The sequence below is a fragment of the Ammodytes marinus genome (assembly GCF_949987685.1).
Source record: "Ammodytes marinus genome assembly, chromosome: 1".
Taxonomy (NCBI): domain Eukaryota; kingdom Metazoa; phylum Chordata; class Actinopteri; order Uranoscopiformes; family Ammodytidae; genus Ammodytes; species Ammodytes marinus.
In genome coordinates, this window is record NC_137230.1 from 15,719,193 (window position 1) to 15,743,152 (window position 23,960).

The 23,960-nt window shown below is 39.2% G+C and overlaps 2 protein-coding genes across 4 annotated transcripts in view; both read left to right on the plus strand.

Moving 5' to 3' along the window:
- trip4 (thyroid hormone receptor interactor 4) overlaps positions 1-3,648 on the plus strand; it is an 83,351-nt gene extending 79,703 nt beyond the window's left edge. The window contains 1 exon segment of the mRNA XM_080034408.1: positions 3,329-3,648. Within this exon segment, the coding sequence (XP_079890534.1) occupies positions 3,329-3,393 (65 nt within the window). The 3' untranslated portion in view covers positions 3,394-3,648.
- Positions 3,649-18,238: 14,590 nt separating this feature from the next.
- The window catches only part of znf609b (zinc finger protein 609b), a 140,791-nt gene continuing 135,069 nt past the window's right edge, over positions 18,239-23,960 (plus strand). For all 3 annotated transcript variants that reach the window (XM_080027310.1, XM_080027311.1, XM_080027312.1), the window contains exon 1: positions 18,239-18,641. The gene's annotated coding sequence lies outside the window, so the exon portion shown is untranslated. The remainder of the gene's footprint in view (positions 18,642-23,960) is intronic.

Consider the following 23,960-nt stretch of genomic DNA (forward strand, 5'->3'; position numbering starts at 1 on the left):
CAAAGTGCAGCACCAGCATAAAAAAAGGAATCCTTTCCCATGTTAGTCCTCACTCTGGGTGGTACAAAATCAGTGGTGCTACTAGTGGCATGCGTGTGAACTTCACTTACTCGATTAATATAGTTTCTAAAATATTTGGGAACATCCCCATTTACAATCCTATGTACCATACACAGTTGTATCTGAGATACACGATCATCTACTTTCAACCAACCTAACCTCTCAAAGTGGGAAGATTCAAGATGAGTTCTCATGGGGAGGTCAAAAATGAGCCTAACCAACTTATTTTGCGAGGTCTGAAGCCTATGTTTCAAATGCACCGTGACGCCACTGTACCATGAGCCACACGCATAATCATAATAAGGCTGAATTAAAGCTCCTGCTAAAATTAACATTGTTCTTTGATCCATAAACTTTGAAATTCTGGCCAAAAAACGGATTCTATGATTTATTTTGGTGATTGCCTTTTGAGCCTGACCTACACCAAATAAGTTACAATCTAAAACACAGCCAAGGTAACAGACTGATTCCTTGGATGTAATTTCAGAATCTCCAGCTAAAACCATTTTCAGTTTAATTTTTGATCCAAACAAGATGGACTCAGTTTTCCCCATGTGAAGTGATAACTTGTTGTCAGACATCCACCTGCTAACAGTTACAAGTTCTGCAGAGTGTTCTTTCAATAAAATGTTTATCTTTGTGAGAAACTACCAGCGCAGAGTCATCTGCATATAAAAAAAGATTACAAGAACAAACAGACTTTAGGTCATTTATATATAAAAGAAAGAAAAGTGGCCCCAAAACACTCCCTTGAGGAACCCCACTGACCATGCTTAGTGGTTGAGACATTGTACCCCCAATGTCCACCACCTGCGTTCTATTCTCCAGATAGGAGCCCACCCATTTCAGTGCTAAGTCACTAAAACCCATGGCTTTCAATTTATACAATAAAACGCAATATAATCTCTGTTATAATGAAAGCCTACGTTATGACAACACCCTACTTAATGTCATCCAGCGCAAGCGCAGAACGTACGGCAAGTCGGTAGTCAGCTCGGTGTGTTCTTAGCACTTTTTTGACCGTGTCGGGGAGAATGGAGCTTACTGAATCAGCTGACTCCATTTTCTGGCAACGGTCGGTAGTCTGACCGGTGTGTCCTGGCCTTAAGGGTCTCTTTGATAATTAATTTCTTCTCAATTACAATAAGTTAGAAAAAGTGAGGGGTACACATTTCAAGCCAACACCTGAAACATTTAATGTAGGAATGACTATTGAAAGATGTTTAGGTTATAAGCAATTCTCACTAGAGCAAAAAGTGTGCCTACTAGCCCCTGTCTCCCCTAATGACCTAAAATCATCAAAAGAGTTGATGTTTTCATAAATATTTTTATATTAACAATGTCTCACATGAATACTTACATGTGAAAGGAGTTGTTTGTAGCGACCCAAGAAGAATTATCGCCTGACTCAGACTGCAGTTCCCCTTTAAATCTCACAAGTTTTTCAACTTGTTTTAGTTTTTCAACCCTAACTGGTCTGGTTCACACTTACAGCTGTCATTTCAGCCAAAGCTGTCAGCTGTTTTCTTTGAAAAACCTCTAAAAACCATGTGATAGCCACCAGCCAAGCACTTTGTGGCAGACAGACACCGTTAGCAATAGGCTGGGGGACATAATGAAGCATTTGGCAACTAAAGAGCCAAATATTTCCCTCAGGAGTAGGAGCCAAAAATGGAGTGAATATTGAACTTACATTTTCCAGGTGGCAATGACTTTGAAGAAATGCTAATGTTGCCCCATGTCTCCTGGAGATTTAAATAGGCAACTGCTTAACAACTTTATAAGGTGATAATATGTCAGTGTTGTGTTTACAGCTTGTTGTGCTGCTCTATGGTGGCCAATATATTGAATAATGGATCCTTCTTGTAGCTGACTGCTAATTCTTAACTTGAATATGCTGTATAAAAGCGTCAAAACAACTTTGTAATCAGTCCATATTTAATTCCATTATCCATATGTGTCCTTGTACTAATTGAATGTTTAATTATGCTTTGATGAATGTTGCTTGTTTTGACTTAAGTAATCAGTGTATTTTCATATCTGGAGATACACAGCGCTTTACAGAAATGTCATCACAACGACAAATTCCAGAGCCAATTGTTCACAATATTGACACCTTTCACTTGCACTACAACCAAATGGATTTTTCTTATGGCCGATTTATCGTTGAAGTAATCCTGGATAAACCTTTGGCAGCATTCACCCAAAAATTCCAGAGGTGTTTCCATGCCTAAGCAGCTCCTGCTCCAAGCAGAACCGACAAACACTAATAGCCATTCAGACAGGCTTGGAAATGGTGAGCAAACAGCACTTCTCTTTAACACCTTGTTTGTGCTGCTACTACCGTAAGAGTAGAGCCATCATGAAAAGAAAGCACAAGTGACAACCACCACCCCTGCCTGTCACAATTGTATAATTTTTCCCCTGCCTCAGCCTTGGGGAAAACAGCCAACCAATGCAGCTGTTTGACAAGCTGGAGGCTGGTGTTAGGCAGAAAGGATTATTATTTGCCTTGCAGTCAAAGTTGGGGTCATCACAGGTTATCAAAACCCAGCAGAAGGTTGTTCTAAACAGACAAGGACAAAGCAGTAGAGGGTAGTTTGTGAGAATGAGCTCTAAAGGTTGTGTTGAGAGAAAAATTTTGTCACGCAACTCTTTGTTTATTGTGTGGTATTTTTTCTTTCCATTCAATTAATCATGGGGTTACACTGTGTCCCGTTGCTACAATGTCACGATAGTTACATAGCTTCCACTGCCAGCGCCTTTCAACTGCTCTGACATATAGACTGTAAATAGTCTGACCGCCGTTATAAACGCTGCCTACTATTATATGTAAGGGTGCTGTCAGCAGTGGAAACGCAAGCCAGATCTAGGGTAACAGTGCCCTGCTGAACTGAACTGTGCTGCGCAGTGGAAATTAGGCATTACAAACAGCATACATGTTCATCCGTTGTATGTGTGGTCTTTGTTGCCATTGGATTATACTGAATCTACATCTACTGTATATAACAGAACAATAAGACACCTTATTTTGCTGCCAACAAAGACAGTGGTCTAATCGCTGTTTGTCATGTAATAAAGTGTCTTGTTGGCTTTTTACCTCATCATCTCTCTGTCTCTCTCACTCTCTGTCTTTCTTTTCACTGTCTATCCGAAGCCGCCCCTAATCAGCAGGCCTTGAGCTCCCAGAAAGGTCACTCTGTCCCTTTGATGGTGTTTTGATTCATCCCTTCCTCTTTTCTCCCCTCCCAACCCCCTTCTCTAACAGGGAAGCTGGAGAGTCAATACCACCAAGGTGCCAAGAAGGGACTGGTCCCATCAGCTGCGCACTGACGTCAGAGGAGAAGCTGAGTGAGAAAATGGTGTGGGAACATGGCAAATTACGTATTCTAAAAAAGGCAACATTCTATTTAATCCAATGTTATCAATGCTGACATATCAGTTTTAGCTCTAATCAATTGCATTTGCATTTAAAGGAATATTTCTGTAAAGAATGCAATACATGGATATATAATTATTTTGACAAATGTCGACATTATGTTTGTCTTTATTTGATTATTTGCAGAAATAAAAAGTTCCGTAGATTTCGTTTTGTGCTTCTTATTGAAACAGCTGTTTTGTTGTGAAAGTACTGTATGCCATTTCTCAAAGCATTATAATTAGAAATAGTTTTTTGTTTTGTTTTAATTCACACATCAGGTTTTGTGTGACAACAGAAAAAAATATTTTGCTTTATTGTTAGTAATGTCAAGAGAAATCCTGTAATCCTCACAGGCCTGTCATTACCCTTCTCACACCTAATATATTTAAGGCCACATTTAGATCTTTATCATTCACCTCAATGGGGCCATTGCATTGGCACAGCAGGGGGGATGACGCATGCCCTATTTCTCGCAGGAAAATACTAGGTTGTCGAGGGGAATAGTTGATCCTGGTTCATCAGCGTAATCTTGTATTACCCAGTAACACACTGTTTAGACTAATCAAACACACGCATGCAAACATACCATACCCTGTAAACAAGCATCTGAACTACAATCACAAAGCCAAGGTTTTTTTAAAGTTGCCATGACCAGGTATTTACTCATGAGCAATATTTTGGTATGACTCATAAAGCATGAGTTATGGTTGCTTTTTAAAATGGGTTGTCAGATGCTTGGTGGGCTATTCATCGTGCTAACATCCTAACTTCTTAAGAAAACAAGCAAATATGCCAAATCTTCAGGAAGACTTGTCAGGATCTAATAACATGCACAGGCTACTTCCCCTGAAGTAATTTATTTACACTTAGTACATGTCTTTTGTGTTTGTATTTAAATACAAAAGGGTTTTGATACCTTTTTTATAAGTGTTTCCGCAGGTTCCAGTATCTTGCCAGTGCAATGTTAGTTTGTGTTTCAACATTTTACCATCCATTGCTGTGTTCCTTCCAAATGTGTTGAGTGGCTCTTAAACTAAGCTGTCTCTTGCCTGAGGGTGTATTTCTCCATGGTTTGAAAAGCATAGCATGAATCACCAAGACACACACCCATCCCGAGTTGTTATGTTTTTGCCTGTGCCTGGCATTGTAATTCGCTGTTGATTAGCTTAGATTTACTCTTGTTTGAGTTGCAGATTAGCTACAACTCTCTGCTCCACTCCATTCAGCATGAGAACGCATAATTTCACCAGCCCTCGCAGTAATCTCCCGCCCAGAGAATGTAAGAGGTCTCCTTTGTAAAGTTTCTCCATAGAAGGTGGGGTTTTTTCCCCCCGAGAGGCTGCTTAAGAATTTACTAAATTCTGCCAGCAGTGAATCAACAGTGACAGCTACTTGCCCTGTGGGTGGCCTTTTCTTCTGTCTTCCAGATCAGGGGCATTTCTCCGGATGAGAACTGACATCCAAGTTCACATAAACAAGGGCTCTGTGCAGTAACACTGAACAATTAAGCACATGCAGTTTGTATTAGGCCTCTTTAGATAAAACCATGAGATCATGTGCTGTTAGTTTTTCATGCACAAAAGATGTGAATATTAAGCTAGCTAAAATACTTGGAATAAGCCTGCCACTGTGAAGAGCTATAAAAAGAAAAGAAAAATCTGTTTTGGCACCTCTAAAGGCTAGGACACACCAGTCCGACTACCCGAAAATGGAGACTGCCGATTCAGGGAGCTCCAGACTTCCCGTTGCGGCCGAAAAAGTGCAAAGAACACACCAAACCGACTGCTGACTTTCCGTACGCTCTGCGCTTGCGCGGGACGTAATGTCTCCATAACAGCAGGCGGCGCTAATCTGTATTGTGGCCCGAAAAAATACGGAAGCCGGAAATGATGGGACGGCTCTCTAGACCATAAACATAGATAGAAATACGTATTTATATTTATGGACCATAAAGAGCACCATTTTTAGCAGAGAGTGTCGAGCATGGTGTCGAGCAGTCAACAAGGGTTGATGCATGTGAGTACTCGCTGAACGAAACAAACAAACACATTAAAACGATGGCTAACTGTTGTTAGCTGTTTGTGCTACCCGCCTCACTTCCGGGCTTCACTGATTCGCTAGCCCTCCACAAATCAAATTGCTCCAACTGAAAGACTGCCCGTCGCCGATTGAACATGTTCAATCGGCTCAAGATGATGATTGAACATGTTCAATCGGCTCAAAAGAAGCCCGACGACATCTACGACGACCGATTTCACGGCACACACCAAACAGATTCGTGTCCCCGCCCCCTCCCAACTCTACGACGGCGATTATCGGACCGGTGTGTCCTGGCCTTAAAGCTCATTAGTAAGCGAAATGGGTATTTTAGCTAACTTCCTGTCAGTGATTGCAGATAGCAGTCCCCTCCCTCGTCCCTACGTCACCACATTAATGCACTGCGGTCTTCAAGCAGCGAGTTATCTAGCATCATCTCTGATCCGCAAGTGTGATAAAACATGATAAAAAACATCAAAACAGATATTGGGAAGGATTTTTACCTGTATCTTCCGATTACATGCAGAGCGGGTGTGTTATGAAGCGTGCACCCTACATAAGTGATCACTGTATGAATAAAGAGTGCTTTAACACTCGTTTACCGCGGAGGAGATGGGCGTCTTATTGGACAAGGTCTGGCATCACCGGGGAGTTTTATTCGGGGGAACAAGGGGCAAAAAGAACATCACGGTGAAGAACCGTGTTAGGCAGGCCATAGCCGAAAAGATGTCCCCCTCCAGCCCATGTGGCCTGCGTGACTGGCGTGCTGTGAGGAAGAAGTGGCAGGAGTTCCAGAACCAAACAAGAAGGAAGAGTGAGAAGGTTTCACTAATCAATCTCCCTTCGTTGCAGGTGATGCAGACGCCCAGTAAAGACAGCGTGGAGTAACCCCTCCCCCATATGGTTTCAATAAACTATTTTGGTTTCTTTTCAACCATGTATTGTGTGGATCATTTTGCATTGAAATGAGGGTGTCAAACCTAGCAACAAAAAGTCCCAGGCAATTTGTAATGTATCTAAGGGGCACTTTACACTGTGAAAACGTGACAGTTTTCCAGTTTTTGGTTTAAAAAAAAAACCCGTTCAGACACAATTTATCTGACATCTTCTCCTGTACACAAGTTTTCAGAGGAAACGGGCCGAAATCGCTGTAGCAGCAGTGCCAAGCCAATAGTCAGCGGTGACACAGCCTAGTAGATAGCTCTTCCGGTACAATTTGATGCATAAAACCTTACTGTAACTGAAAATTAATGCCACCAACGTTCATAAAGCGGTTGGTGTAAGCTTGGGGTTACAAATATTTTAAAAGACAAGCTTTCTGTCCTCTTATTTCACCGCATTGAACTCGTAACAGTTTTAACGGTTTTGGTTACAGGAAACCAAAACCGTTAAGTTTTCCAAAAAATCCTCCCTGGGAGGTGATCTCAAAAACCTGCGGTTTCATGCCTGCGTTTGCTGTTTTCCTGTAAATGATATAGTGCAACCGCGGGAATTTTTCCGCGTTTGCACCGTTTCGTGTTGTCGTGTAAAGTGCCCCTAAGCGTAGGTTAATGACGTGTGCGTATTGTGCGCCCTTTCAACAGCATTCCAGTGCCAGACTTTCAGGTAAAGCACCCGGACACTGCAGCAATAATCATAGTGTGCAGGACGTTACATGTAGCCTACATCTGCTGGTTCTGTTTATTTATTTCAGCTTTCAGGCCTGAGAGTTTATATGGGTGATGTGGTGGTTGTGGGTTTATGGTTTAGTGCTTGGTGACTGGTGGTGAAGAGGTAGGGGCTGCGGGTTGTTGGACCGGGCTGAAGGCAAAATTGCAGCGGGTTGCTCTGGATGTGTGGAGACACCAGAGTGATCAGCCGTTGGATCGCCGCACGGGGCAGCCGGTACTTTGCCTGGACGGCCCGGTCTGATAGCACGTCCAGTGGGGAGAAGTGCCGACGCACGTATGCATTTATGTAAAACCGTCTGGCTTCGCGCACGGCGAGGCTGTTGGTTCGCAGCGAGAAGGTTGTATTGCAGCCATGGTTTCTCACACGCGCGGACTTTGGCAACGGCTTTAGCAGGTGGAGCCGCTCTGAATGAGGTTCAGCTGAGTTCAATTAAATCTGTTTCCTTGATATCTGTGAAATGCCACAGGGTTGTTTATGTTTGTTTTTTTTGTATGTGTAGTAGTACTATAAACTCATATGTGTGTGGAAAACGTAAACGTCTAATTCATTAAAAAAAATAAAATCTCTACTATTAGTCTATGTCTCTTGCGCCAGTGGTCCGCATTGAGCATTGTTTTATTATTTCGAAAAGTGGAGGAAATAAATTTCCCTGACGCGGCATGATCACTGACGATTTGGTCGCTAAGAAGGTTGTAAGAGTGGGTCAGCTCCGTCTTACAGTTCCGTCATAGTGAAAGAACTTCTTTCGCTAAGAACGAATCTGGGAAACGCATTCTTCTTTCACAGCGTTCTTAAGAGCGCTCCAAAGAAGTACTTAGAGGCTCTTAACGAATCTGGGAAACGCGGCCACTGTCATTGAACTGTGTGATTTAGAAATGTATTAGGTGTTAGTCAGGTATTTTGAAACTGTTTTTTATATTTTATTTTTAAGGGTTGACTCTTTTCCAGAGTCTTTGCCTAAGAGTAAAGTGTTTAAATTAAAAACGTCCTGGTTTCAGTGAGAATATATAATAAATAAATATAAACCTAAACATAGATAGCTTGATATTAAATAAGAAAAGTGGCCATAAATAATAAAACCTAAATAGATAAATTAATTAAAAGTATTTGATACCAAATAAATTAAAGTAAGTGAAACCAGGAAAGGTGACGTAAAATAAGGGTATAAATAAGAAAGGTATTTGTGATCATTTTATTTTTTCCCACACATTTTATTTTTAAATCATTTTATATTCTACATAATTGTTCTGTTTATAATTTTTGTACTTAAATAAATAAAAACAAACGGTAAGAGAGAAAAACAGCTTTGAAAATAAGAAAAAAGATAGACATTCTCTTACCTTTGAAATATATACCTCTTGTTTCCGTGTGTCATTTCTTGTGCAGACAGTTACCATATCTCTCCTTAACGAACCCTAGATTCTTCTGATGATTTAGCCCATATATTGATTATTGATTGTATACTAGTAGCAGTGTTTATTAAAAGACCAGGTACCGGTTACACTTACGTCACATTTAATTAACATATTATGTGTTATATCCCATTAGGTACATCCGTACAAAAGTGTAAAAATCATAATATACATGGGGTTATGTGTCAGACCAATCGTTATTCAGTCACAGTAGTGTGATTGCTCAGAAATTGCATAGTTGCCGGAGGCTTCTCCTGCTACTCCTAACACCCTGTTGTAAATAATGCCGGTAGATAGCGGACAGGGACAAAAATGTATTTGACTATCCAACTTTCATCCAATTAGCTAGGGTGTGTAATTTAAATAGACATTAAAATAGTAATGATTTCATTGTTTTGGGCTGAAAACGGTGCCCAGCTGAATTTCCTGATTGAAATTAAATACAATTGACTCCAGTCCAGCAGTATGCCCTCCTCACCATCAAGCCAAGTTTCCAGTTGTAGAATCAGCAAGACCTTTGTGTGCTTGCTGAGAGACTGATTGGACTGAGGGTGCAGGGTCCCATCCCCCATCCCCACAGGCTTGGAAGAGGAATTAGGCTTTGGAGCACTTGAGAAGAGGTGGTGGAGGGCTGGGGAACTAATACAACCTAGGAACGGCTTGTGGCTCATCAATCTCACGATGTGTCACAGACCTTTCTTGTTGTGGCAGGGTGGATGTACAAAATAAATATTTAGAAAAACATTATTGTCAGTGGTGGCTCAGAGGACAAGTTGATGGTAGAATGCTAAGCTTTGAAATGATCACAATAGACCCTCGTTACCTCGACAACATATCAGGACTTCATACTTGTACCTCACTGTGAGACGATTGATTGACCACTCTGTTATCTGTTATGTAAATATGTAGCCAAAGCCATTGGCCTTCCTGGAGTCTGTGTAAGCCTCATGTGTTACCCAGAGTAGACAATTGCCTGAGAAGGGGAGTGAGCCTATAGACAACATAAATATCAAAGTGTACAACACAAGATTGATACAAGACCAGAAAAATACAAATGTCCAAAGACTGAACTACTCGTCAGTCATTTTAAACAACAGCAAGGAAAATTACTGCAAACTAGAGCAATGAAGAAATTGAGAGCTGCTGGCAGTTTGGGCCAACGCTGGAATTGTCACAGCACACCTTTTGCCTCCTGCACTCTTGCCCTCGTGCTAGGCATAGCACCACATTGTGGACTTTGCATTGTTTCCAGCTAAACTAAGGTAAGCTAACCAACTAACAGTAATAGCTTCATATTAACCAACATACATTAGTGTTATTGATATTCTCATCTAACTCCAGGCAAGAAAGAGTATTTGTCCCCAACATTATTGGACAAATACTTTAATCGCTCAGAGTTTTGGCAGATCTGTCGCATAAAACACATTTCCTGATATGATACCTTGTTGTTAGAACGATGCTTTATAGAGTTGCTAATTAGTGAAGAATTCCTTTCCGATCCGCCTTTATACTGCTATTGCTTGTCTGATTTGGTTAGAGCTACTACTTGGGCCCCATCTGAGTAGGGGAAGCACAAGAACCTTTGAAAAGCTTTCATCCCTTAAGGCAAGTAAGGAAAATGAAGACGGAGAGAGACATATGCATGTCTTCTCTCTTCATGAAGACTTACAACCTCTTTGCTCTTCAGGGTTGGGGCAACAGTGCATTTTAATATAATTCTTAAATTACCTTTTTTTGCAAATGATTGTGATCGAAGAAAATCTGATTAAATGTCAGCAAATCAACACAGTGACGTTACCAAGCTGACTTTACAAAAGGCTTCTGGCTTGACATGGAAATTATGTGAGTCCTCAAAAGGAGAGCAGATGCATAAATTCAATTAAAAATGGATTTCCCATCACAAATGGCTAACACTTTGCTGCTTTTTCTAAAGATGACCTTTTGACCTGGGATTGTACCTGTAACAACACTGTGCATGACATTTTTAAAATTATGGCCACATCAATTGTTCTAACAGGGTACCATGGAAACATGCAGTAAAATGGAGACTCCTGTGTCTTCCTGTCAGGGTATTATGACTGTCTACAGAAAGAGCCCCCCCACAACGATATCTTCTTGGCTTCCAAGAGCTTTATAGCACACGTGACACCACACAGAAGACAGTTGGGATGCTCGTCTGTCTTCAAGGCCTCTGTTGTCATGAACATAGTGATTTGTCAAGCTTAAATCCTTGAATATGTAAAATGGTCCCTTCCAGGCTTCTGTTTTCTTAGAGCAGGCACTAGATACATAACATGATTACTCTGGATTAAATATTAGCATGTTGCAATATGATCGACATTAAATGCAAACCCTTTATTTGCCACTGGGTAACAAAACGTCTTCTCATTCTTTTGACTGTTAAAAATGTAAGGATATGACAGATGGGTAGATATTTGACAAAACTGGAGGCAACAAAAGAAAATTGTCAGGAGAAAAGACCTCACAATAACCATACTGACACATATCTCACAACATCTTTCTTTCTAAAACTTTTATATTACAAGATATACTGTATTTTTATCTCATTACAGTGGCTTTATTTCCGTTTGACTTCTTAGGTCATTACCTAAGTTGGTCCCAAATAAAATGTTTCATACAAATTCAGGGGCGTAGCACCAAATTCTGGGCCCCTATACAAAAAGTCCTGATGGGCCCCCTGAAAGGCGGTCTTACAATACACATGGCTCTCTGAGCCAGACAACTCCACAATACATTTATTAGAGGAATGACCAAATCTTTACTTTTACCGGTGTTTCCCCCAGAAAATGTCTTAGTCAAGGTGGTCACTGGCCAGGGTCACAGCAGGCGCGGCGAAAATGTTGGGGGTATTTTGCTCAAAGATGCCAATGCGCACTATAGAAATAAACAACTGTTTATTTGAATACAAAAATACAACAGACACTGACCTTACAGTTGTGCAATTTTGTTTGCTATGTGCAGGTAAAATTTTACGGACAGTACAAAACACAATTAAAGAAAACTTCTACTGTTTTGGTGCAATGCTATGCAGACACACTAAATACAAATAATAGACCATACACTTGTGTATGCAAATTCAACTTTTTAAAGTTCCTTTATGGATGGGTGGCTGTGATTATTGTGGACAATAGGCCTACTGTGATGCGATAGCCTATAATTCATTAATGGTTATTATTAGGCTACTTGCTTGATTTATTTTTAAATACAAAGGTTATTGGTCGTTTTGGAACATGTCTTTCCCAATTTAAAACATAAAAATAAAGCAGCATTGAAAATTCAGAAAATAAATCTTGTACACTAGCATGCTGTTCTACAAATAACTCAATAGTTGAAATAATAAATACAATGTGTTTTCCCCTTAAAATGTCTAAATGCATTTCAAAGACAGTAACAGTGTGGCACTTCTTTAAACTTACTGAAACTTGCAGGGGCCATCACTCTCATGTATTTATCAGACTTTTCTCTGCGCTTTCTGAGCTGATAGATAGGTTGTGTTGCCACAGTGATGTGGAGTCTTAAACTGTTCTAGCTTTGCCAGCACTTATATCTGTACAGCTAAATATCCCCATAGAAACATCGCTGCGTTTATTTTCACCACCAGTTCAATTCAATGTCGGCTTGCTCCTGCTTACTCTCCCGCACACATGCCTTAGTCATGCGCAGGCCCCTGATCTCCTTGCAAGGGTCAGGGGCCTATCATGAGCCAGTCAATTATTTCTTTTTTTGGAATGGCATTGTTCAGGGCCTTCGAAGATCGGGGCCCCACATTCAGCTTAAAAAAAAATATATATATATATATTTTTTTCTGATGGGCCCCCTCTGCCTTTTTTGCTCCCTTTTTATTTTGCCGTTGAGATATTCAAGTCACGTTTAGCCTGAGAGTGTAGCATAGTAACCAGATCTGTCTTACGACTTGGCTTTAGAATAATGTCCTCAGCTAAATGGATTCAGTATTACTTTACTGACTTTACTGTTTATTTTTGATTAAAGCCACTACGAGTAACATGGCACGTTGGCGTCCCCTTTGGACAAAAGCGGTAGTATTTTTACGACGCCCGCTGTCGCAAAGCTGTTTTCTAGCTTGTGCCAGGCGTGCGAGTGTGAACTGAGAAGGGCGCAATATAGTGCATGTCCGTGTGTTGAAAGTGTGAGGACTCTTTTCGGCTCCGTGAGAGTAGTTTTGACACTGCATCAACTAATGCCAGTCAGTGCTACACACACCTGATTGCAATGAGTTGATCCAGCAGCATCACCTAACAACTCTCTCTCATGGAGCTGAAAGATTACGTGTCCTCACAGAAAACGAATGAACGAGAGACAGCAGTTAGTATGGATCACGATGACGTAATGTGTTTGTGTTGTTGATGTAAATAATGACTATTTCAGATAATGGTTATCTGAGATAATGGTTATCTGATGATGGTGAAGCAAAGCAAACTTTGTGTTAGTACCAACCGCTCATTCATTTAGGAGTAAACACTGCAGTCTAGTTTTGCTCTCGTGAAATTGTATACACGTTGCTTGGCAATGCCCTCGTCCCGTCCGTAGCCTATATCACTCTCCCTTTTAGCTTTTCTTCATTGCATTCTCTTTTTTTTCTTTGATGGTTCAGCCCGTTATCAGTCATTATGACGACAAATAACTGTCTCAAACAAGGCTCCCGCTCCCCTTCCCTCACCTGGAGGGATAGGCTTCTCAAATCGCGTTGCAGCGCCACACTGAAATCTGCGACCAATACAGATATGTGACCATAGAGCTTGCACGAGCGAACCGAAAATCGGACTGGGTGTGCGACCAGACCAAAAGCAGTAATAAAAACTATATAAAAACGTATTTCTTTGCACTGATGGTCTCGTTTGCTGTTAAAGGTAATTTATGATTATCAGAGGAAACATGAGGCTGTTTAAAAGATATTTAAATGTTACTCGTAGCCGCTTTAATCCTTGGCTCTTGGCAAATCTCCTATTCAAGAAAAAAACCTACGCTAAATGCATGTGTTTTTCTGCATGACTCCCATCCAATATTTTGTAAACATTGGACCAAATTTAGCGGAAAATATACCTATGACAGATACTTTAGCTCATGATGATACACCTATTAAGAAAAACAGCAGCTCAATGTACCTCAATCCTGTTCTTGAGAAAGAAATTATAGATGTTGTAAACAAATGCAAAAACAAAACTTCCATTGATTGTGATGACATTGACATAAAAACTGTTAAAAGGGTAATTAAGGGTATCTCTAGACCATTAGCACACATCTGTAACCTGTCATTCCAAACTGGACAATTTCCTAATAAAATGAAAACAGCCAAAGTCATACCGATGTACAAAACTGGCAATAAACACCACTTCACAAATTATAGGCCAATCTCTCTGCTCCCACAATTCTCCAAAATTCTTGAAAAACTATTTAAAGACAGATTATGCAAATTCATAGATAAATACAAATTACTCACCGACAGTCAATATGGATTCAGAGCAAACCGGTCAACAGCACTAGCCTTAACAGAACTCACAGAAGAAATCACTAACTTCACGGACAATAAGAAATTTGCGATCGGGACATTTATAGACTTAAAAAAAGCATTTGATACTATAAATCACAATATATTAATTACAAAACTAGAACAATATGGGATCCGGGGGGTAGTTTTGAATTGGGTGAGGAGCTATTTAGAGAGAAGGCAACAATTTGTGATGATGGATGGATTTAAGTCAGAATGCTTGGACATCGTGTGTGGGGTTCCGCAGGGGTCAGTGCTGGGACCATTGTTATTTAACTTGTATATCAATGATATTTGCAATGTATCGAAATCTCTAAAATTTATACTTTTTGCGGATGACACAAATATACTGGTTTCTGGGGAAAATTTGCAGCAACTTCTGTCCACATTGACCGCAGAGATTAGCAAACTAAAAAAATGGTTTGACAGAAATAAGTTATCTCTAAACCTAAATAAAACTAAAATTATGATATTTGGAAACTGTAAAAAATCAGAAAACATTGAGGTACAAATAGAGGGTGTAAACTTAGAAAGGGTATATGAAAACAAATTTCTGGGGGTAATCATTGACGACAGAATTTGCTGGAAACCTCATATAAAACACATACAAACCAAACTATCAAGAAGCATTTCAGTCCTGTCCAAAGCTAAGCACTTCCTGAATAATAAATCACTCCATATTCTTTATAACTCATTAATATTACCATATTTGTATTACTGTTCAGAAATCTGGGGAAACACATACAAAAGCTCTTTACAACCGTTGTATATTCTTCAGAAGCGAGCCATTAGAATAATCCATAATGTAAATTATCATGAACATACTAATCAACTATTCATACAGTCCAAAACTCTCAAATTTCCTGATCTGGTTGAATTCAAAACTGCCCAAATAATCTTCAAAGCCAGAAATGATATGCTACCAAAAAACATACAGGCAATGTTTTCTGAAAGGGAGGGACGTTATAAGTTAAGGGGACAGCTGAACTTCAAGGTCCACCACACACGCACAACGAAAAAGAGCTTCTGTATCAGCATCTACGGAGTAAAATTGTGGAATAAGTTAAGTGTGGAAGTACAGAAAAGCCAAAACATAAGACAGTTCAAAAACAGATATAAAGACATCATCTTCACAAAGTACAGAAATTTAGAAAAGCCTTTATAACATGGACATATGTAGACTGTAGTTTTGTAGAATACATGGTATTTGTATTTATATTTGTAATATTTATATATGTATAGTAACTTACAATATACATGTATGGGTATTTATAATGTAATATAAATAGTTTATAGTATATATATATATGATTGTTTATTATATATATGTATATGTGTGTGTGTATGTATGTATGTGTATATATATATATATATATATATATATATATATATATATATATATGCACAAAATGATTCGGTACTCATGTATATATGCATTATTATAGCTTTTTATTATACTGACATGCTAATAACATAATCTATCCAAGCAAAATTGATCTGTTAAGGGGTAGGACTAGATAAGTTTTTTACTTCCTCCTACCCCCTTTCGAGCATGTCTGTTTTTCTTTTTTTTTTTTTTTTAATTCTATTTCTTTGTTTTGCTTTTGTTTGTTTGTTATTTATTCATCTATTTTTTTATTGCATGTTCGAAATAAAGACAATCAATCAATCCATTAACCACTAATACAAGATAACCTTCCCTGTTGTTTGCTTAGCTATAATCGAACCAGATGGTAAAGGGACAAACAACTCGACTCCCTGTCCATCTGAATATACCTAGAGCATGACTCTGGCTGTGTCCAGTATAGTGTATATTCATATACAATAGATACTCCATAGTTTATTCAATAGTGCCAACTATTATCATTTCGCATCATCACTGAAAGCTGTGGAGTCCTTCAACTGTAATTTTTTCACCTGAAAAATATGAAGAATTGCTTTGTGGGATTGTTGGGAGAAAATAGTGTACATGTCATGGGCTATTAAATCTGTCAAAGTGATCTCAATTTGATTGCAATGTGAATTCAGGTGTATGCCTAATGTTTATCATGTTCACCATCTTCATATAGCACTTTAGCATGCTAACATTTGCTAGTTAGCAAAGAACATAATATTTTATTATAATTTACTTTTATAATAAAACTAAATAGTTCTTAACTGTAATATTTCAACCTGATGATGGCACTAGATGAAAAGTTCACCAAAGTTATGAAGATTCATTCACCGGGGACCAAAAGTTTCTGTACAAGATTTCATGGCAATCAGCTCACTCAAAAACAAAAACGATGCTCTTGTGGCTAAATGTAATGCAGAAGCTGAAATTAAACCTGGGAAAATTATTTGTTGAAATAATTAAAATGCTACAATTCTGAATCATATGTTGTCATTTGTCCTTGAATTAATAATAATGTTATTGAGCAACTCTTTATTCTACTGTGTCTATGTCTTTTGGATTTGTCAGGTGAGATCACACCGATCTTTGATGTACTAAAGAACAAGTCTCTCTCCCTTGGTTTCAAGTCTTTACAGTTTATTTTATAGAGTAATGGAAAGATGATCACTCAAATCCAGCAAGCCCCTCTGATTCCACATGGCTGGCTGATTAGCCCCTTAACACTGATGGAAAACACATGGCGTCCACACAGCTTGTTCATTTCAGGTTTGAGTTGTTGCGATGCTCGGCAGTGAGAGCACTTGGTTGGGAGCCTCAGCCTTGAAGGGCAGTCGTCATCAGGAAATCTGTCCCGATTGCCACTGACTGTTATTTAGCTTTCCAATGGAGGCAGGCTGCTCCCTGGGGAAGGCATGAGTGTGCCTGCCAGCAGGAATGCATTGCAGGCAACAGAGGAAGATGGAGGATGGATGGAGGATGGTGAGTTGCTGCTGCTGCTGCTTTTCCCCTGTGTGAAAATGAGTCCATTAATTCAGCCCCCTTCCCCTTGCCTCTCCCCCAGCCCTCCCTGTGCCTGTTGTCTCTGTTTGTTAGTGAGATGATTCCTTCTGTCATGTCAAAGGCAACATTATCATATTCTTGTTGCCTGGGAAACCAGTGCGGAGAAAGACAACGACTTAAAGCCTTCATAGAGTTTGAAGCTGGTAAACATGAAAGGCTCCATGTGGGGCTGGGAGACTGGGAATCCTGACATTTCTGAAAGGGCCTCATTGTTTGAATCATCATAGTAGTTTGCCATATACATTCATTTCAGTTATACAAACGTGACTGAGGGTTATCCAATTTCCTATGTCCAATTTCCACTGAAATGTGGAAATCAAGTTTTAGCCTCAGCCTGGTTTTCTTTTGTGTCATCAGAGTATTTCCCGATTTACAAAGTGTTCACATTCAACACGATGCACTTCTGAATCAGTTGAAAGAAAGCAAACCAACATTTACTTACAAGCATCATCAATGAGCTACATTAAAATGCTTTTTGTTCCTTAACATTATGGTCAAATGCTTTGTAATAGCTCATTCAAAAAGTGTTTATAAAGACTGCTCTTATCAAACTGCTTCATTTTGCACAATTTATGGGTTTCTATGTTTAATTCATGTTTAATAGATCATCTACTATGATCGATTCTAGGTCATTTATATGGGTTACCAAGTTGTGACAATTCTCTTTGGTTGTTTATTTTCTTCCAGCATCATATTGCATTATCGTTTTAGATAAACTCCAATGGACCATTCAACTGTTTTCATGCTTTCATCTGGAGAAGGTCTGCAGTAAAAAACTGGACCAAAATACACTTGTGTTTAAATATATTTTTTTCTTATTCAGTTTTATATCTGCAGTTCAGAAACAAGGGGAGAAACCCATCATAACCGAATATAATAATAGGATCATTGGACTCATGACCTGTGTTTTTTCTAAAATCGTGTCCCTGGTCACAAAAGTTACTTGGCACTGTTTTTTCAACACATGTTCTCCCTGCTGGGGCTAGGATATTCCTCTTTGGAAAATCAAAAAAATGAAAGCACATTCCATTTAGTGACATTAGTCCAGTTCCGGGTCTTCAGCCCGGGCGCAATGGACTGTGACGGTTCAATCCGACTGGGACTCCTCATCCTGGGTTTCCTCCCCGCTCCCGATGCCGCTGGTTGGCTACATTGTATCAGTTCCCACACGAAGAACCGCTGCGCTCGTCTATTAACGGTGAATACGGAGGAATTAACCTGGATGGGAAGCAAGACACTGTGGGATTTATTGGCGGAAGGTCGCGGGAGAGGAGCGGACTTGTGTCGGGCTTGAGACCGATAAAATGCCCTCGGGACTCAGGTTGTTTTGTGGACGGTGTCTCGAAGTGTGATGGCAGAAGTCCAGTGAATCACTGGCCTCCCCTCCTCTCTTGTGTTGGATGTCTTGGGGAGTGCGCTGCCACTGGTTTCTGGTGCTTCCAATTTTTTTTTAAAGATTTTACTGTCATTCAAGACCATTCTTGTTGATTTGTCATTTTTATGGAGTTCACATGACTATGGACGGAGCATGGTTTGGAATAGGAGTGTCCAGCTAAGTCGGTAAGTTTACATGTCTCTCTCTTTTCTCTTATTGTTGATAGGGCTACGACTCGTTAGCCACTTAACGTTAGCTTTGCGTGCAAAGCGAGCTGGCTTAGCCTTAACACCATGTAGCCAACACAGCATGCCGCTAGCCAAGCCTGACTGCTCTCTGAGCTCATTGTTTCACTCTGCCAACAAGCTAGCGTACTATTCACATTAGCTCATTAAACCGACTTAAGTTAGCTTTGTTAGATTCCTGAAGTTCAGCTGTAAACCTGTAAAAAACTGCTAACTTTAACCGCTCTCACGTTAAAGCGCCTTAATGTAAAATACAACTAATTTAACTTACTTAATAAGGGTTGTAACGGTCAGTCACTACCTCCTAAAGAGTAATATTTATTAATTGTTAAATATTACACGTCTTCTTGCATCAATGTGTCATGTGAAGATGTGTAGGCTATAGGATGAATCATTAGTTTGACAGAGTTCAAGCTGCAGATTCCAGCAGTGTGGTGCCTATAGACTGTTTCTCCAACTGGGGACACCAGGGCGCTCCTTTCCTTTTTTTAAATTGTTATAAGAAAAACGGATTTTTTTTCTCCTCAACATGTCACTCTCAAGGTTTGAACCAAAATTGAGATTATTATGTTAAGACTGAATTATTTTAACCCAATGTTTCACTTCTGCTACTGGAGGGTGGATGCACTGTAGGCCTATCATCAGTGTGGACCAGGTATGTGACAAGTTATATCCAGAGTAATACAATTCTCTTCCAGTGGGAACAGAAGGGGACTCACAACACCTTAGGAAATGGTGGATTGTGGTCTAATCGACCTCCAATTAGGGCATTTCTTTGGCTCATCTTGTTGGGGCTGTCCCATCCCAGTGAAGCAAGTCATTAAATTAAAGCACATTTTTCTTGTATTTTTTACTAGACCACTGTGCTCTACCCTGTGGTCTGTCTAGCTCTATAGAGTTTAACAACACCACATTAAACACTGACCCAAAGAGTCTGCAACCCTGTACTTGTCAAAAAACATCACGTCCAACTTGCAGAATTTCACTGTAAAACCCAAAGACGAAGTTTCTTCAAAACTGTTGCTAACGATCCAGCTACTGTTGGTTGAGCTTGAAAGGTAGCAGATGAATTAGCTATAGTTGTGTAGGCAAATGGGTTTGGTGGGACAAAAGTTATGAGATTGTATTTTAATTACCATTGTGGTTTGAAGATATCTAAGGTTTTGCAAAACCCTGTTCATTGTTCCCAGTTCACAACAGCTAACAGTAAATCAAATACTATTTCTTGCTCACATGTCATTTGTGTTATTAGTGAAAATGCTTAGTGCTTACTATGCAGCTGTTATGGCCCTCCATCTGGTTTGACTAAATGCATGGACAGTGTTTAGCATTACCTCACAGGGACATGTTTGAGTGAGGGTCAACAGTGTATTTGTCAGTTTGTATAGTGTACTAGAGCCAGGCATAGTGGATGAAATAGTTTTGAGGTATATCAGTAACAAACAGTGTCTACATAGTCTATCCTTGTTGGATCCCTTACATGCTTAACAGAAAATGTCTTGATTAGCATTTATTATAATTACTATTCAACCCCCAGATATTGATATACAATGCAGTGTTTCCCACAGGTTGAGAATTTACTTGTGGTGGTCATGTGGCGCAGTGTGATAGTGCTGCCTGTGATGGGCGGATTCAGTAATAAATGAGTCAAAAAAAGGTTTATGAACCATTTAATGACAAACAATGAGTTCTTGCTACGAACTGTCATTTAGGAGTGTGCTGGTCTCTCTAAGCAACTTTCCTTGTTTTGGCTCAGCTAAGCTAACTAGCTTTAGATCAACTTTGTAGAGGAATGAAGAAGCGAGACATTCCAGTGGCGTTAATGTCTACTTTGATCCGACTCTACAATTTTAAACTGGGTGCATGAGGCCCTTTTACACCAACTAACAACAGACACACCTGTAGCATGGGCCACACACATGGCTGCACAACGATAACACGCACACTGACTAATACATTTGAATTTTTATTTTTAAATAATGGAATACGTTTTTCTCATCTACCTCGGCTGGTCTCAATCTACCTGGGCAGGCCGCCCAAGTAGAGCCTATGTGTGGGAAACACTGCAATAAATAAAGAAATGAATAAATGAATAATTAAATTTGTGAATACACTAAACAGAAAAGTGTTGTACGAAATATAGCCTAATTTCAACAACTACAAATACCAGCATTTCAACATGAAACACTTGCATACCAGAATAAGTTTAGGTAAAAGTATAGAATAACCTAATTAAGAAAATACGTAAGTATTCTGACTTGATGATAATAATAATAATAAGGGTGGACAAACTGGAGAAAGCGAGCAATTATAAAAATCTGCAGAGTTTTCCACTCACCTAAGGTTTAGCAAATTTTACCACAAATGGAGGTGAGGTGTGTTTTTAATTGTAGGTGATTCAGTTCTATTGGGTGGTGTGTTTGATCATTTTAAGTTGGTTGATGTTTTTTGTAAAGTTACATGCATGTTGAATATACTTGTTCCTAAAGAGCCTCAAGCATTCCTGGCTAATGCTGCAGTTAATTTCTTTTAATCAGTTTTGCAGCTGAATTGTACGGGTGTGGCGATAACTGTGAGCTGGAGCTGCTAAATGCAGGCGTAAGATGTTACATGGAATCACAAAATTGTTGCAGAACTTATCTGTACTCTTAATCCACTTTGTTCCAGTGTTTTCTGGCTGATTTGCATCATGCATTTATCCAGTGTTTTGGATTTGAGACGTTGTTCTTATTTCACCATCCAGTGAGCTAGCAACGACACTGTCAACACTAGATCATTTGCCTGAAGTGTAGCCTTTGTATGCTGTAGCAACCATTCTAGACAGACCTGGAAGCTGGTAATTATTTCAGGTCACACCACCATTGCCAACAAAGTAGGCAAAATGATCACATGCAAGGCACTCAACAACACTAAATTAATGTTGTGTGTGGGTGTTTTCTGCATTTCAACTTAATTTTATGGGACATTTCACCTTGTTACTCAGCCAGCCACAAGAGGCTAGAGAGCAGCCAAAAGGTCAATTTTACTAGAGCAACTGTAATTTGTCAACTGTGCCCATATATGAGTCAATCCTTTTTACCTAGGCTTAAAGACTGTTTAGTTATTTGATTACTCACTGGCTATGTTGTATTGATTTTATACATTTTAGGGTTGTTTTAATGTGGAGACCTGTTGTTATTTTGGGTCTGTTTACATGGCAACGTTTTCAACATAATAAGCAAATTTATTTTTTTGGCCATTCGTTTACATAGCAAAAGCGGTTTGGGGGACTGAAAACGAAAGACTTTGAAATCGGGTTCCAGAGTGAAATCTTATGAAATACGAAACTCCCGTTGCTGTGTAAACTGGCAACGCGGGTACCTGTGGAAACGATGACATCAAGGCTCCTCTTTGCATATGTGTAACATCTGCACTTCAAATAGGTGCCCGCGATTTAGAAGACAACATAAATTAATTGGCAGATTACAGAGCTGTGTTTGTGTTGCTCCTCTAACAAAGTGTATATTTGTTATTTGCTGCAACATAACTGTGACCAGCGGAGAGAGATTATTAACATGTGCCAACTTGTGTGATGATGACGCAAATAATGCAACACATTAAATGGGTTTAGTAATTATATTTATTTATTCATTTATATTTGGCTGCTTCATTTAAAAAATCAGCCCACCTTAAAGGAATACTTCACCCATACGGAACCGGCTTTCTATCATTATAAAATTGCTATTATAATGTAATGAATTAGGTTTTTATTCCCTCAGTCTTTCCTCAGTCTTCCCTTGGCCCAGCTGTCCTGTTAATCCTAACCCTAAATTTTACCATGTGTGATGTCCAGGGCTGGCCCGAATTATTCTAATATCCCAGTATTCGTTTGTCAAATTAGTATTCGGAGCTCAATTCAGTATTCGGAATATTATTATTTTTTTTTTCAAAAGTAGCTCAAACTGCAACATATTTTGTCAGCAAATAATATTTAGATACGCGAGTTATACAACAATTGTAAAATACAAATTAAAATCTAATTTAAGATATAGTATCGAATAATTTGAATTTTGACCTACCTTTCAAAGTGCAACTGGTGATATCAGCTGTAGGCTACTTGACGTTACTAGAGTGTGGCGTAATCAAAAATTAGATTATGTGTTCCTCTTAACTCTATACCACAACATTAGCGCGATTTCGCAAGGAAAAGTAATGCTTGGCATAATGCTAACTTTAGCTTAGCTGTTGTGTAGGCTACGTTTGCTATGCAGCGCTGCTATTGCCCATCATCAACAGTGATGGAGATATGCGGTCAATTATGGATATAATATTGACACAAACGACTATCAATATTGGATCTTTCTTTGTATGGATTTATAATTCCCCAAAAAGATGCACGTTCCTTGATGAATTGATAATGGGAAAAAGTAAGAAACTCCGACCTTACCATTCAAACGTTATTAAAGGTCCCATATTATGCAAAATGCACTTTTTCAATGTTTTTTTAACATAAATATGGGTCCATAGTGTGCCTAGAGACTGCAATAGTATTTTTAAAAAACTCTCTCCTTTTCTCCCCCTCCCCCTTTCTGAAAACCTCCCCAATGTACTCTGTTCAGAATTTTTCTCGCTTCTTATTGGTCCATGGCCGCCAGATCCTCTGGAAAAAAATTCCTTCACCGCCATATTGTTTTTCCTCTAAGCGACAAGATGCCCGTAGTACAGTAAGGCATGCTGCATGTTGCATAAACCAACACAGAGGCCCTTTACTCATAATCCACAAATGTATCTTAACTAGGGCCCTATGAAATCTGTTTTATTTTTTTCCTAATTCCGTTTTATTTTTTCACAAATTCCGTTTTTTCCGTTTTAATCTCATGACTTCCGTTTTTTTTTACAATTAACACTCATTTAATCATCAGAACGAGTGTCTAATTAATGCGAACAAATCATATTCTAACAATTTAATCAGATATAAGACTAAATTTAAAATACATCAAAACATTGCACTGTTTTTAGTGCTTCAAAAAACGAAAAAACTGATTTGTTGGGGAGGCTATAACAGAAAATAAAGCCATTCATTTTGTGCTTCAAGTGAAACATTATTTTTTTTTTTTACATAAATAATAAAGTCTTTATAAACTTTTCAAGAAGCTGGACTAGAGTGAACATTGGACAGGCTTTATAGGTCCATGGCTTTTACCTATGGGACAGCGCTTCACCCAACAGCGGGCTGCAACACCAACCTACAGTCTATCGTGCGATGGAGAGCTAGTTATC